This window comes from Xenia sp. Carnegie-2017, unplaced genomic scaffold, assembly GCF_021976095.1.
Source record: "Xenia sp. Carnegie-2017 unplaced genomic scaffold, XeniaSp_v1 HiC_scaffold_23, whole genome shotgun sequence".
NCBI lineage: Eukaryota > Metazoa > Cnidaria > Anthozoa > Malacalcyonacea > Xeniidae > Xenia > Xenia sp. Carnegie-2017.
The window spans coordinates 14,043,973-14,060,676 of NW_025813486.1; the positions used below are offsets into that span (position 1 = coordinate 14,043,973).

Consider the following 16,704-nt stretch of genomic DNA (forward strand, 5'->3'; position numbering starts at 1 on the left):
ACGATTTTTATCTCTTTTTCTGGTAGAGTTTTGTGTTTAACACACCTCACCACGTGGTTAAACCTTCGCTATCTCTGAATATCGCGCTGCTATAATTACGCTATAATTTGCATTATGCAGTCTTACGTACGCCGAACATTTTATCTTGGAACATTGCTACCCTTCTATACTAGCACTGGGCTATATTTTACATCGTTTAGACGATTTTTTTGAACAATTTCTGGCGTTTACTTTGAAAGATCTCTACGGCTCTAAACTTCCGCGTCATTTCGAAGCGTGCAAAGCATATTCATTTTGAGTCTTTTTACACGCCATAGAAACAATTTACTGTCGAATTCGCGCTATATTCTCTGCGAAGAGGGCTCTACTAACGCTTTTTACCCTCTTTTGGACCGATTGGATCAATTTTTTAAGACGATTTGCTAGCTGAGATTGTGTTTCTCACACCCCGCCACGTGGCCGAAGGACTACGCGAGTGTTTCATAACGCCATCACTACGTTGGTTTATTTACGACAATCTCAGCGTTTTTTGGAACATTTTTATCCTTCTAGCTCACACTCAACAGAACGCATTAACATTACACGTGCTCTTACACTCCACAGAATTAATTCGTTGAGTTTGACATTTCTCGCGCCTCTACTACTTTTTCCTTCTGAGAAGGCTATATTAACAGCCCTAACATATTCATCGGGCCATTTTGAACGTTTTAAGTGCGATATTCTACTAATCCCGCACTATTTTTATCGATTGCACTGCGAGGGGTCTAATTACCCGAAGACATCCCACGTGCATCAACTTCTCGCCGCGTGCCAATTTCGTCTACGCGGCAATTTTGTCTGTGCGCCAATTTTGTCTGCGCGCCAATTCTGCCTGCGCGCCAATCTCACCTACGCGCCAATTCTATCTACGCGCCAATTTTATCTACGCGCCAATTTTTTCTACGCGCCAATTTTATCTACGCGCCAAATTCTCCACGTGCGTTAACTTAAAATCATTAAACTTCTTATTATTCGTGCAGCCGATTACATTGATACATTTCGCTAGCACTCCTAACAATTTTCCCCGCAATCTCGACGCACTTTGCTATATATACAATCGAAACCGCCCTACTTTGCATTTTTCGGTCGAGTACGCGCATTTTTAGCGGTAATAATAAAAACTTTTGTGTGTTGTTGTCCATTTCTTCTCCTGCGTATACCCCAACATGCCCACGTGTGTATACTGCATGAAATGGTTCAAGACCCGTGGGCCGCTGGCTGAACACTGGCGCACCGCTCACCACGGGACTCCGAAGTATGATGACATCCCGGCCCAGCGATGCAAAGCCACATACCGTGTGGACATCCATCCACAGGACATCCGTTGCCCATATCGGGGCTGTACGTATGTCAGCAAACAAGTTGCTGGTATACAGAACCTGGCAACCCACTTTTCAAAGAACCACCCACAACACGAGCTGGTAGTCTCCCACCTCTGCAGTCTTTGCAACACATACATTGACCCCAGCGAATCCCACCAACACATGCAAACTCACCGACACTCCCACAAGCAACAATCGCTTTCACTCCACCTCAACCCACCATTGACCCTATCACCCAGAGACTGCTGCTCACCACCCGAGAATCCCACCTCCACGACAGTGAAACCTCACCATCAAGCACATACTCCGCCACAGTCATCGCCGATGCCAACCAACAGGACCTCTGTTGCCCAATGGAAGGCTGTACATTCCACGACCCTCGTGCTCCGGACCCCACAACTCTCAAAACTCACTTCCGCACCACACACCCCAATCAATCCCTCTCCCTCACGTACTACTGTCAATCCTGTAATAGCTATGTGCGTGAGGAAGACTATCCGTCCCACCTGCAGAGCCACCAACCGAAGCCGGAGAACAACCATTCTCACTTCCTCCACTACCGTCTCTCTCTCACTCCTGGCAGCCCCATCCCTTACTCGACAAGTCCGACCATTCTGGATTCGAACCAAACTTCACCACCGACCCACTCAAGAACACCCACTCCCACCATCCAACACACCTCATCCCAAGCTAACCCGTCCCCCATGCTTATCCACTCCACCGCCCCAATCCCATCAATATTCACCCCACAACTCTCATCGCCGCCACTGTTTTCTGCCCAATCCCCAGAACACAACCTCTCCACGCAAGACGCCTCTCAGTTTGCACCATCTGACAACATTCAACCAACTCCTGGCCACACTACTCCACCCATCCCGGACGACGCCCTCTCATTGCGACAAGTGGTCCTTCGAGCCGGATAGTATGGAGGAGTTAGCAAGAAAGAAAAGAGTACGAGCAGGACGAGCAGGTCATCGCGGTGCAAAACTGCGGTGCAAAACTGCACAAGCAAAACTGGTTGGTAGTAAGTCGGGACGAGTAAGGTTTTTGTTGGATTCTGGGAGTCAGAGATCATTTGTTACTGAAAGGACGGCTAAAGCGTTGGGATGTAAAGTCGTTCGTGAAGAAAATCTGAGAATAGGAACGTTTGGGAAAAGGGCTTTAGAGAACGAGTTGAGAAGGGTTGTGCGATTGGATTTGAGTTCGTTGTCGGGTGGTGAAGTCGTATCTATCGAGGCATATGTTGTACCAGAAATATCAGTAATTAGTAATCAACATTTGGAGGTGGTTGAAATAACTTGAACATTTGAAGGGTTGTGGTTGTCTGATGTTTGTAAGGTAAATGAGGAATTGGAGGTAAACGTACTCGTGTGCGGATTACTTGTGGTCGTTGCAGAAAGGTCGTATTATGCGAGGAAAGCAGGGGGAGCCTGTGGCTATCGAGACGGTGCTTGGATGGGTAGTTTCAGGGCCGGTTGGAAGCACGGATAAGAATCAACCCGCCACTGCTCAGGTAAATTTTTGCTCCGCTAATAAAACTTGTATCAACGTAGAAAACTTTTGGGATTTAGAAAGCCTAGGAATTTAGGACAAAGTAAGTGATGTGCATGAATCGGTCATAAACGATCTTAGTTTTGACGGCACGTTATTCAGTGGGGTTGCCCTGGAGAGAGGGTCACGATCCTTTACCTACTAACTATGACTTAAGTCTTAAGAGAATGAAGGGACAAATCAGACGACTAGGTAAGAACCCAGAATTACTGAAGGAATATGACATTATCATTAAGGCCCAAGAAGAGTTAGGCATCATAGAGAGGGTAGGAAAAGATAGTGTGATTAATTCTCATGCCAAAATACATTACATGCCTCATCAAGCTGTCGTGCGAAAGGATGCCAAGACGACAAAGGTTAGAGTGGTTTATGACGCAAGCGCTAAAGTACTCAAGTCAAGTGTCTCTTTGAATGATTGTTTGCATATCGGACCTTCACTTAATCCACTTTTGTTTGATATTCTGCTTAGGTTCCGTGAGCAAAGAATAGCGCTAATAGCGGACATAGAGAAGGCCTTCCTAAACATTGAAGTGCACGAAAGGGATCGAGATAGCCTAAGGTTTTTGTGGGTAGATGATGTACTGCGCAACAATTTGAATCTTGTAGTTTACCGTTTTTGTAGAGTCATATTTGGGGTGAATTCGTCACCATTTTTGCTTAATTCGACGTTAAGGCATCATATCAGCAAATATTTACAGTGCGATAGGGAATTTTCAGAAAAACTGCTAAAAAGCTTTTACGTGGACGATCTTGCCAGCGGTGAATCTAGTACAGAGCGAGCGTATCAGCTATATCGTAAGGCCAACGAACGCATGAATGAAGGCGGATTTAAGTTACGCAAATGGCGGACTAATGATAGTGCGTTAAGATCGCAAATTGAAGAAGATGTGCGTGACGTGGAAAGTAGTTGCGTTGATGAGCAAACGTATGCGAAAACCACGCTTGCTCAAGTACAGGGTCAATTTGGTAAAGTATTAGGGTTGGAATGGGATAGCGTCGGGGACGTAATAATATTCGATTTCGAAAATTTGAGTGCGAAAGCGGAAAACACGGAACCGACGAAGAGAAATGTGTTGAGTCTGTTAGCTTGTATCTTCGATCCATTAGGGCTCTTGAGTCCTACGATTGTTAAAGCTAAAATTCTCTTTCAAGATATTTGTTACAGTGGCGTGGATTGGGACGATACATTGCCTAAAAGTGTGAAAGAGAAGTGGGAGAAGTGGTTGAGAGATCTAAAGGAGGTAAAGAGTGTTTCAATAGGCAGGTACTCGAGCGGCGTGACTGACACATCTGGCTCAGAATCAAAGCAGAGATATTTTTTGCATGGATTTGGGGATGCGTCAAAGCGAGCTTATTGTGCGGTTGTGTATCTAGTAGTTTTGAACGGTAACGATGTTCGTGTTAAGTTGATTGCCAGCAAAACAAGAGTAGCCCCGATGAAAGAACTTAGTATTCCGCGGTTAGAATTAATGGCAGCTAGAATATTGGCTCATTTAATGTCTGCAGTCAGGAAAGCGTTAGAGTCAGAGTATAATTTTGAAGGTGTTAAGTATTGGACTGATAGTATGACTGTTTTGTATTGGATAGTCAACTCAGGCAATTGGAAGCAATTTGTACAGCATAGAGTTGACGAAATATTAAGGCTTAGTTCAAAAACAGAGTGGAGTCATTGTCCAGGTAAGGAAAACCCTGCAGATTTAGGGTCGCGAGGGGTCTTGATGACTGAGTTAAAGAACGCGGAGGCTTGGTGGTCAGGACCGTCTTGGTTGCGGGGTAGTCCAAGGCATTATCCTATGGTGAAGGAGATAGTTCCCACAGTAGACAGCAAGGTTGAAGAGAAAAGGTCATTTGTTGTTAACCTAATCACAAGTGCAAGGTCATTGTTTGGAATTGGCAATGTCATTAGCATAAGTAAATACAGCACACTTACACGGCTGTTAAGAGTTACTGCGTGGGTGAAGAGATTCGTCTATAATTTGAAACAAAAAAGACTAGGATTAGAAATTTTTACCGGACCAATAAAAGCGAGCGAAATGAATGATGGAGAATGCGAGTGGATAAAGTCAGCCCAGCTAGAGTTACGAGAGCAACCCGAGTTTAAGCAGTTAGAAAGACAGTACGGACTGATAGAAATGAACAGGATACTGCATTGTACGGGAAGATTGGGTGAATCAGATTTGGAGGCAGAAGCTAGAGAGCCGATTGTTTTGCCTAGGAGACAGTATTTCACAGAGCTAGTGATTAGGCAGTGTCATGAATCTGTTATGCATGGGGGAGTTCGGAGCACGTTGGCGCAACTGAGGTCGAAGTATTGGGTACCCAAGGGCAGACAGGAAGTTAAGAGAGTGAGCGGTGGATGTGTAGCTTGTAAACGATGGAACAGTAAGCCGTGTACACAAATAAAGCAAGCAGCGTTACCAGAGTTTAGGGTTAGGAGAGCCGCACCATTTGAAAATTCAGGCGTAGATTTTGCAGGACCTTTGTACGTAAAACAAAGGCAAGTATGAGCAAGGTGTACATTGCGCTGTTCACCTGCTGTGTGACACGCGGTTCACTTAGAGTTAGTGCACGATTTGAGTGCAGCGACATTTCTGCGCTGTTTAAGAAGATTTTTTGCAAGGTTTGGAACACCGAAACTTATTGTTTCTGACAACGCCAAAACATTTAAAGCCGCAAAAAAGACGTTGCGCGACTTATTTCAATGCGAAGAAGTAGATAATTGCCTTAGCGCTAAGAACATTGAGTGGCGATTTAACCTAGAGAGGGCCCCATGGTGGGGAGGGTTTTTCGAAAGGATGATAGGGCTAGTGAAAGTCTGTTTAAGGAAAGTTTTGGGCAATGCAAAACTTACTTTCGACGAACTGACAACTGTTCTAGCTGAAGCTGAAGCTAAATTGAATTCTAGACCCTTAACGTATGAGTACGAGGAAGTGAATAGTGAAGTACTTACTCCTGCACATTTAGTCTATGGTAGGCGCATCGTGACATTACCCGATAGCAAGGACTCAAAAATTAATGATTTAGGACTAGAATAAGATTCGACTACAACAAACACTAGGACACGATTCAAACATTTAAGTGCCATACTGGAGCATTTTTGGAGCAGGTGGAAACGGGAGTATCTCACGAATCTTCGGGAATTGCATAAGGTTGGGATGGCAGACAAACAGTCGGCGATAATTAAGCCAGGGGATGTGGTCATTGTGTTTGAGCAGGGTAAAAAAAGGGGGGAGTGGAAGACAGGTGTGATTCAGGAATTGATTTGTGGCAAGGATAAGGTCGTTCGTGGTGCAAGGGTTTGCGTGATGACAAATGGTCGTCGCCAGGTGTTGAATAGAGCGATTCAGCATTTATATCCAGTTGAGGTTAAAGACAAGAGTAAGGTTGAAGGGGTTGTTAAGGAGGATATAGTTAGCGGATGTAAGGAGAAGACTGAGAGAAAGGCGGCTTTGGACGCCAGGTGGAAGGTTAGGGCGATGCTTGACTCCTGAGTGAGTCAAGGGGAGAGTGTTGTATAATTTAGGATATTTCATTTATATTTTTATTGCATGCCAGATTTTATAAGTTCCCATGCAGAGTTTTATGTGTGCCAAAATTATAATTAAATTAGGGTGTATATACTTAACACTTCCTAAGTATTTCTCTCTTAATTAATTCATGTTGTAGTAGTGCACGTAAGTCACGAAATGTAAACATATAAATAGACTCAAATTTGTAATAGTCGGGAGATTGTGTAGATTGTTCATTGCTAATAAACTCCATAAAACAAACCGAATCAGAGTGCAGATCAATTTTCTGGACGAACTCAGTGAATTCTGCGACAGTCGTGTATATATAAACTCTTCACTGCCCTAATTGCTTGACGAATCACTTCAACCGCCATCAATCAAGAACTAATGTCACCACATCAAAAATCAGCCAGACCATCAGAAGGATGCCACGAACATACTTTCACTCTACAAAGCATCATCGCAGACAGTAAACGAAGCAACAAAAACTGTTTTATGGCATGGCTCGATCTTAAAAATGTCTTTGGCAGCATATCTCACCAAGCCATATACACCACTCTTCAACACATGGGTTTCCACGATAACCTAATCAGTCTCGTCAAAGACATATACACCAACGCTACCACAATTGTTAAAACCTCCACATCTGAAGCAACAAACTCCCAATCATGTCGGGCGTCAAACAAGGCTGTCCATTAAGCCCTATACTTTTCAACCTCACCACAGAACTCCTTATTAGATCCATCACCAAACATAGCGACACAAACCCTTCACTACCATATAACCTCCACAACGAACAAATTTCGATCCTAGCGTACGCAGACGACCTTGTAATAACAAGCAAAACTGCCGAAGGTCTTCAGTCATACCTGGACATAATTGCAACGAAAGCCAACATTTTAAACCTCACATTCCGCCCCGACAAATGCGCCACACTTACCATCACATGCAAAAAGAACGAATCATCTAGAGTAAGCAACATAACCTTCAACTTACAAAATTAAACGATACCATCTCTATCACACGAAGAAACATACCGATACCTAGGTGTCCCAATTGGCCTCCTCTACAACCCAGAAGAAATGCAAACATTTCACAAAAACTGATCCAAGACCTCCTCAAAATAAGAGACTCTTTACTTGCTCCATGGCAAAAGTTAGACTGCATCAGAACTTTCATCCAACCATGCCTAACCTATGTTCTTAGAACATGTCCAGTACCACGCAACTCACTCGAAACATATAGAACAACCCTCTTCAAAGTTTTACGATCAATCTGTCATCTCCCATCTCGTGCTGCCACATCTTACTTTTTTGCTCACCGTTCGGCTGGGGGACTTGGCTTCTTCGACCCATTTCTTGAACGTCACGTCCAAACAATAGTACATACCATGAAAACACTATCATCTCCTGACAAAACAATCCATAACATCGCCCACAAACAATTTCAATCTGTAGTATACAGATGCTTCCACCGCCAACCATCCAACGAAGAACTAGATGCATTCTTATCCGGATCATTAGAAGGATCTCTCAATGAATTCTCTAAAACAAATAACAGCTCCACTCTGTGGTCCAGTTGTCGTCAAGCATGCAGAGCCTTAAAACTACATATCTCTGAGTGTAATCAAGAAATCCATATAACTGCAGACAACATCACTTATACCAAAGCAAAAAATGCCTCTTCCTTCCTATATCATCACATAACCAACCACCATGCCATCAAACTCAAAGAACTTCCAGATCAAGGAAAAGTCGCACGATGTATCAACGAATCAAACATACCATCTGTAAACTCCTGGATGTTTGACGGAACTGGTCTACGTTTTTGTGATTGGAGATTCATACACCGAGCAAGAACAAACACCCTCCCAACTAATGCCGCAAAACATCGTTGGAACTCCACAAACAACGCTTCCTGCCGTAGATGCCACTCGGATAACACCAAGGAAACCCTTCCACACATAATAAATCACTGCCACCCCAACATGTCACGATAACCACAAGACACAACTTAATCCTCAACCTCAAAGACAACATAAAAGATGGAACCATAACAATAGATAAATCAATCCCAGATGATCCCAACAATACTCGACCGGACATTGTAATTTACGACGGCAATAGAGTCCACATAATAGATGTCACGTGCCCTTTTGAGAACGACTCTAATGCATTAAAAGAAGCTGCTGACAAAAAACACGAGAAATACAACTACCTCATGGAATTTTTTGCAAAACAACACCTGCAAGCTTCTATATCCGCCTTTGCTGTTGGATCCCTCGGTGCATGGTACGATGAAAATGAAAAAGTCCTGCAAGAAATCAGAATGCCATTGAGATACAGGACACTCTTCCGCAAACTATGTGCCGCAGATTGTATTAAAGTCTCAAGAAATATATATGTAGAACACCTTACGGGTATCGAGCAATAACATTACTAATGTACTAATGAACAATCTATATCTTCCTAAGAATCAATATTTATATATATTTTTCATAGTTTTCGGTTTAAAGAACGTTTCAATAGTACTATAAAGTCATAAGTAAAGTAATTAATAGTAGTATAGTAACATATCATGTAAAAGATGCATAAAAGCCATCATCTAACACATCTTTCCACACCTCACATCACATTATAAAAACAATTCATCCAACGCAACCAAATAAAACGAGCATATTTCTCTCATTACCATATACACATCAACCACCTTCTCAAACATATCACAACTGTAAAAATGTAAATAATTATCTAATTTACCCATGTATATTCCTTATTGCAAATTAAAAAATATCTGTTCTTATCAGCTTAATATCTGATATGTCGGGCAATGCCCGACTCTTATATTAAACTGATTTTGGATATCGGCCATGGGATTGGAGCTTGCTTCGCCCTGGCCACGGGTTGTCTCGGTATTGCACTACCTCCGAGTTCGGCCCATTTCCTTCGCGGAAGGGAAACACATTTACTTTAAACAAAGAAAAAACAAACAAAACAGCCAGCAAATCAAATAGCTAAGCGAATTTATTTTGTCTGTAACTAACTAACTAACTAACTAACTAACATACGTCTCTTTTCGACAGAGTCGGCGAAAGACGAAAAGACGTCGTCGTCGTCGGAAAGGAAGACAATAAAGGCCGTCAGACGGTAAGTTGCAAGTGCAAAAAGTAGTGAAAAAGTAAAGGGAGGGGGTGCAACCGTGTCGCACCGAGCGTACGTTCGCGTACAAAGTATGCTCGCCGTGCGTCGTTCGAGCATACTTACCTGACGCGAGAGGCACCTTGATCAGCTAGGAGGTCCTCTCAGGATGAGGCCCTTTCATTGCACTTCGACTGGGTTGACTCCTGCGATTACCCCTAACGTGGGTAACTCGAGCGTATAATTTCTGGTAGTGGGGACCTGCGTTCGCGCTCGTCCCCTTCGTTTCGCACGATGGGAGGAAGAAGCGGAGAAAAAGAACAAATAAAATAGAACACAATAAAACACAATAGAACACAATAGAGAGAAGAGGGCCTTTCGTCCGTCAATTGTATGCCACGCTTTGGGACATATATAAATTCGTTGTTCGTTCGGGGTTAGGTTGCATGCTGCCAAATTTTTTTACTGACCTATCCCAAAATGCATAGCGAGATGCAGGAGAAATTTATATCAGCTATTAGCAAGAATAAATTACTTGTATTTGACATAAATTACTTGTACTTAACAACGACGTAAACGGCCGGCGTGTGTGTATATTTTGACGGACGGCATATACATTATGAAAATATACAAATTATAATATGTATCGTCGACGTTAACAGTAATGATATTGCATTGCGAACGTTTTTCTTACTTAGTCGTACGTTTGTTTAGCTTTTATAGTAATTATTTCTATGTATCACTGACATTTAACGGCTCGTAGTGTAAAATTCGTTCATTGAGCTGCTTGTCTGCCGATTTCATGAAGCATGACCTTGTTGACATTGCAGCACTTGCATACAATGCGAATCATTATCGCCCACAAGCACAAAGCGTTTGTTTTACAATGAGAAAGCACGTCTGCAGCAAGTTCGCGACAGACATCGCGTGCTTCCTACGTCATATGAAACGATCGCATTTCGCGGCATTACGCGCGAATTTTCAAACATGTTCTTCTTTACGAACAGGTGTACATTGGATTAGAAAGAACGCTTGACATGACGATTGTAGTAAAGGATGATTCCTTCGTTATCCGTACTGCTTGATTTTTCATTTGTTGCATGATTTCTACGCGAAAAGATACAATAGAACCGTGTGTTTCTCATGCAACTTGTAGAGTGAAAAATGGCGAAAGCTCTTCTTCTGTATCGCTTTCGGCCTTTTGGCTAAGATCAAGTGTAGCTGCTGACGGACACGGTGACAAGTCGAGAATTGCTGTTGCTGAGTCTGCGCGTTCTGATCGTTTGTGTTCTGTTAATCGTATTCAATATCGTCTTCAAATCGTGAGTTCGTTCCTTGTTTGTAAATTGTTATATTTTGTATCTGTTTTCTGGTAGTTCCTTATTAGGGGCCCATTTAGGGGCAACCGAACAGGAGGGGTCTTTCCTCTTTCTTGTTGCTAGGGTCTAGTCGGGGGGTGGTTTGGCCACGTTCTGACACCTTCAGTGTTCCTTCTTATATTTCGCGTGTTTATCGCCATTTTGTTATCGGGAAGCTTTCTTCCTCGACTTGTTTTTGCGAAGCTACAAGACTTCACGTGTGATTTATATTCTTTTTGGTTTCTGCTATAAGTAGGAACTGCTATATACTGTGTGCTTTCGAGTTTTATATTTGCTCGAACGTTTATCTTACTCTAAAGAACGATCGTTTATCGAAGGTCGTTTGTACTTTGATCGGGCGTTGTTTTATAACTTATTGCTCGTATTTTCTATTAGTTTATCTTTGCCTTAACGCTGATTGCTGTCATTCAGCTTTGCTTAATTTATCGTTTGATTTGCTTGGACCTTTGCCGTTCAAGTTACTATACTTTTCGCGAAGCACGTAGTTTGTTCGCTTCGTTTCTGCCTATTTTTCCTTGTAATTTTTGCTAGTTTGTTTTAGACTAGCGTATTCTGCCTTCTGCCTTCCTGTTCTACAGTGAATTTCATATTTCACTGTAGATTTTCTTACTAATTTTGCCTTTGCCGTTGTATATTTACGCGGCGTTTATATATTATTCGTGGGCGTAGTCGAGCGCTTTTGCTTGAAGATACGCTAATATCCTGAGTGTTTTTGCACTAGTTGTTATATTTCTACTGGTGTAAGCGTGTTCTATACTTTTTCTACTATTATTTTGGTCTGTTTGACCGAAGACTTTTCTGCTTTGGGCGTTTTTTCTGCCATAAACGCCTGCCTTCTTGTTTGTATGAATTGAATGCATGATTGCATGCATTTTAATTTTCATACGCCCCGTTTGATATTATTTTGAACGGATTAACTAATATTAATAATGATACCGTATGCTTCAAGAACAGTCGATATCATTCTCCATCCTGACTGCCCCCTTCCTAAAAAGGGAGCCAAGGATGTGATAAATCTTTTAAAGACACGGGAGTTGTCTTCTACTATCGAAGCGGTCGTTCAAATCTCACCGGAGCGATATCGCCTAACTTTCAATAACGCTCGCCAAATGCAAGCTTTCTCCAACCAAGACTTCCTCGTGCATGGAAAGCCCGTGGAATTTCGATCAGTTTCCCCATTCACGTGGGTCTACATCTCCCGTCTTTCTTATGGCATCCCTGATGAAGCCATCACCAGGGCACTTGCACCTTACAGTGGCGGCATCAAGACGATCAAATCGGTGCTGCATGAGAAAATATATACCGGTGAGCACAACGTGCTCATGAAGATAACTTCCAACATCCCTGCACGCCTTCGTATTGCAGGACATTGGTGCGTGGTGAAATACAGTGGCCAAAAACCCGTGTGTTTCAAATGCCACAAAGAGGGACACGTCATCGCTGACTGTCCGTCTTTTCGAGCTGCCCTGGATAGTTATCATAACAACGATAACGATGCTGCTACTAACGGTAGCAATAATAATACTACAGAGTCTTCTGTACCTTCCGCTCCTTCGCGCTCGTATGCTGCGGTTACGAGGAGTGGTCCTTTGCCTTTCAACACCTCCGAGAGTACCGGGCCATCCACTCCCTTATTAAATATTAATAATAGTAGTGCCCAGTCGGCTCCTGCCTGCGTCTCTGGCGCTCCGGAATCTGCCTCTTCTGCCTTGCCTGCCCTTTCTGCCCCTTCTGGGGGGGGCGGCACTGTCAACACGGAGTCTTCCCCATCGACCGTTTCCAGCCCCGTTCGACGACGTGGGAAACGACGCCATTCGCCTACTCACTCGCCGCAGCCAGAGGAGAAACGTGCAACGCCCGATGACTTGGACGTTGGTGACATTGCTGTCACACCGGATCCCATGAGCACGGAATCCCCTCCTGAAACTGTGCCCCTTCCTGCGGACACCGACGAGGATGATGATGATGATAATGATGAATCGGACATGGACGACGAGACAAACACGAATACGAACCTGGATGGCGATGATGATAAGGATGCTAATAGTGATAATGTTGATAATGACGATAATGATGAAAATGACGATTACGATGAAAACGATGATAATGATGAAAATGATCATAGTGGTGACGACAAAGAGTCACAGCAATCGGAAGTGGACCAAATGGACCCAGCCGACTACCTAGACCTTGGGGAGGATGAATATCCCAGCGATGATGGTGATTCCTTCGCTACTGTTTCGGAGGCGGAGCTGCCCAACTCGCCTGCTCCTCGTCCCGTGCGACTTTCACTCAGGAAAGACAAACGACCTGAGAACCGCAATGAATCTGCTGGTGCCGTGGCACATATATAAATTGGCGGCACCCAGGGCTCCTTTCCTTTTTTTGTTTTCCTTTTTTTTCCTTTTCCTTTCTTTTCCTTTTTTTTTTTCTTTTTTTTCTTTTCTTTCTTTCCTTTAATTTTACAATGACTTATTCATCACACTATTATTATTTGCCAATTCAGCAAGGTCCATTATTTTCCTGGCTTTTTTTTCGCCCATGATCGTGTGCCTGCAAGAAACCCATGCCACAAGTCAAACGGAGTTTGAACGATGGATCGACGATGAAAATCGCCATGATAACAACAAGTCTATGTACAAAGTTCTTTCTTCTCCCGGCACGACCCGTTCGCGGGGCGTTGCCGTTCTTTATCACCCTTCTCTTTCCGTTCTTTCTTCTTCAACCGACTCACAAGGTCGGTTGCAAGTCATCCACTTTTCCTTCCATTCCACACCCTTCCAGCTGATTAACCTCTACGGTCCTAATCAAAAGAACCCTGGCATCGAGTTCTTTAATTCCATCCTCCCTCTGCTTGATGTCTCTCTCCCTACCATCATCGGAGGAGATTTCAATACGGTGGTTGATCCACAAATTGACCGCAAAGGCTGCAACCCGACGTCACCCTATGTAATTGGCCACACTCTGGCCACACTTACGAACGATATGAATTTGGTCGATATTTGGAGAGCACGCCATCCTCAAGAACGCTCCTATACCTGGTCTCGTGCCAACGGTCAAGTTGGATCGCGATTGGACATGTTTTGGTTGTCCTCGTTTTTCGCACCACACGTTAAGGAAGTCTCCATATTGCCGTACTTTCGTAGCGACCATTCATACGTATATCTTTCCTTTTCTTCCGGATGCCGGAGCGTGGAGGGCTGCTGGAAATTTAATAAACACTTATTAAATAATGCAACCTATATTAAATTAATCAAAATTTCTGGACGGACTGGCAACAAGAGAAAATGTATTACCCATCCTTACCTGTTTGGTGGGACGTAGGCAAACAAATGATACGACAGATCACTACTGACTTTTCGACAGAGCTGGCTCTGTCACAGAGAGAACAGTACGAGTCTCTCAACAAACAACTTTTAGACCTTACCACTCGCAGTAACGCCGGTGAGGACGTTTCGCACAAATCAAAAGGTGGAGGATTGTCTGTACGATCACCACCGCCGCAAAGCCGAAGGTGCACGCTTGCGAGCACGTGAACGTTGGGCTGAGGAGGGGGAAATCTCCTCAAAATATTTCTTTCAACGTGAGAAAACCAAGGCAATACGTAACGTGATGCATGCAATTAAAGATCTCCACGGCCATACAGTACGAACTTTGCGTGGAATGTTGCACGTCTGGATGTTGTTTTACTCTGCCCTTTTTTCTGCCGCCTACCTTGACGCCGCTGAACAATCCTTCTTCTTGGGAGAGTCAAACATAAACTCTCACCTATGGAAGCAGCTCTTTGTGAGGGAACCGTTCTCTAGAAGAGTGTACCGCTGCCTTAACTTCCTTTAAAACTAATAAATCTCGGGGTGGATGGCCTTACCTATGAGTTTTATCGTGCATTTTGGACCGTTCTGGGCCCAGATTTAGTATCTGTACTCAATGCCTCTTTTTCCACTGGGAAACTATCCCTGTCCCAGCGAACGGGAATAATAACGCTTCTTTACAAGAAAGGTGACAAATTGGACACCAAGAACTGGCGTCCGATCACACTGCTCTGCACGGATTACAAAATCTTGTCCAAAGTCCTCACTGGCCGCTTGGCCAAGGTCCTCCATACTGTTGTCTCGCCATGCCAAACGTGTGGTATCCCGGGACGTTTCTCGGGAGAGATAGTGCGCTTGATACAAGACTGCCTGGACTCTGCCAACTCTTCAAACACTGGTGGCGTTCTACTGTCACTCGACCAAGAGAAAGCTTTTGATCGAATTGATTGGGACTTTTTACAGAAGGTTTTAACTTCCATGAATTTCGGACCTTCTTTCCGTGCCTGGATCCGCCTACTTTATAATACTTTATATTCCCGCATATTAATTAACGGTGCTCTCGGGGGTCCTTTTTCTATTTCCCGGGGAGTGCGGCAGGGTTGTCCCCTTTCACCACTCTTATATATCCTGGCTGCCGAACCGCTCTCTCGAGCGATTCAAGACTCCGCTGATATTCATGGCTTCCCGCTACCCAATGGTGAAACTGTGAAGATCTTACAGTATGCCGATGATACGACTTGTTTCGTCATGGACGATGCCAGCCTGCTTGCCCTATTGCACCTTTGTGATCGTTTTTCCACCGCCACAGGAGCCAAGCTCAATCTTGACAAGACAGAAGGTCTTCTCTTTGGTGCTTGGAAAACAAGGACTGACTTACCTGTTGCGCTAAAATGGACGTCCGACTGCTTGATTGTCCTGGGATGTCGTGTTGGGAACTCCGTTTTGCCGGATTGGGACATCCTTGTACACAAATTTAAAACAAAAGTCAAATCTTGGTCCTCGCGATCTCTGTCGCTGCAGGGTAGAACCCTTCTTGCAAACACTTTGGGATTGAGTATCTTTTGGTACCAAGCGACAATTTTCGACATGCCAAAGACGGTTACTCACGCCATCAACAAGATCTTGTTCCCGTTTATTTGGAACAAGCCAAAAGAACCCATTGCCCGCAGCTCTGCCGTTGCTCCTCGCCTTCGGGGGGGATTGGGGGTTGTACATATTAGTACAAAAATCTTTTCTCTGCGAACAATTTGGCTTAGACGTCTTTTGCTCTCGCAATATAATATTTCTTGGCCTTCCTTGTTATCGTCTTACGTGCAACAAGTCTTTAAACAAGACCTGGATACTTTTTCTCGGGAAACCACTCCTGCCTACCTTATTAAGAAACTCCCCAAGTTCTATCAATCCCTTGTGCATACTTGGCTGCAACTAAAGGGCCGACGTGAGGAGAATGCATGGTTGGTCGGGCATATCGATGCTGCTCCGATTCCGCTGGAAGAACTTACTGCCGGGCGTACATACTCGGTTCTGTTAAACAGTGTCTTGGCTCCGCATAAAGCCATCGAAAAATTTGCTGCGCAACAGATTCACGTCCACTGGCCGTCTGTGTGGCGCTCTCTTCGCCTCTGGCGATTTGTACGATCATGTGCAGACACGAACTATTATAACTTTCATGGCCGCTTGGCCACTGCGGACCGTTTGCTTCACTTTGGCATGCGTGTAGACGCGAACTGTTTCTGTGGAGAGCAGGAAACTGCTATCCACCTTTTTTACTCCTGTCCCGTCGCCAAGACCGTTTGGGCCTGGATGACCCCTCTACTGGTGTCTTTGGACATACCATCTCCCCTATCCATCTCCACCATTCTCTTCGGCTTTCCGGACGCGAAGAATATCCCCGCTGCCGTGAATGCCCTCTTGGGTATTTTTCGCCATCATCTGTGGCTTCACCGCAATCGATG

At 44.1% G+C, this 16,704-nt stretch overlaps 1 protein-coding gene, 1 non-coding gene and 1 pseudogene across 2 annotated transcripts; all 3 read left to right on the plus strand.

Moving 5' to 3' along the window:
- Positions 1 to 2,285: 2,285 nt before the first annotated feature.
- LOC124449168 lies at positions 2,286 to 5,947 on the plus strand. Its single transcript, XM_047000118.1, has 4 exons — positions 2,286 to 2,645; positions 2,758 to 2,874; positions 3,149 to 5,409; positions 5,518 to 5,947. Exons 1-4 carry the CDS (start codon positions 2,286 to 2,288, stop codon positions 5,945 to 5,947), a joined length of 3,168 nt encoding a protein of 1,055 aa, XP_046856074.1.
- A 3,241-nt stretch (positions 5,948 to 9,188) lies between these two features.
- LOC124450123 lies at positions 9,189 to 9,366 on the plus strand (annotated as a pseudogene).
- Positions 9,367 to 9,676: 310 nt separating this feature from the next.
- Positions 9,677 to 9,840, plus strand: LOC124449897. Its single transcript, XR_006949662.1, has one exon. It is a non-coding gene; the product is annotated as a U1 spliceosomal RNA (small nuclear RNA).
- The last annotated feature ends 6,864 nt before the right edge of the window (positions 9,841 to 16,704 follow it).

Bases quoted from the DNA above. Each gene is read 5' to 3' on its own strand.
- LOC124449168 (XM_047000118.1), top strand. From the start codon at position 2,286: ATGGAGGAGTTAGCAAGAAAGAAAAGAGTACGAGCAGGACGAGCAGGT. The intron at 2,875-3,148 runs GTAAATTTTTGC...ATTATCATTAAG, and splicing joins ATCAACCCGCCACTGCTCAG to GCCCAAGAAGAGTTAGGCAT. The intron at 5,410-5,517 runs GCAAGTATGAGC...GCGCTGTTTAAG, and splicing joins CCTTTGTACGTAAAACAAAG to AAGATTTTTTGCAAGGTTTG.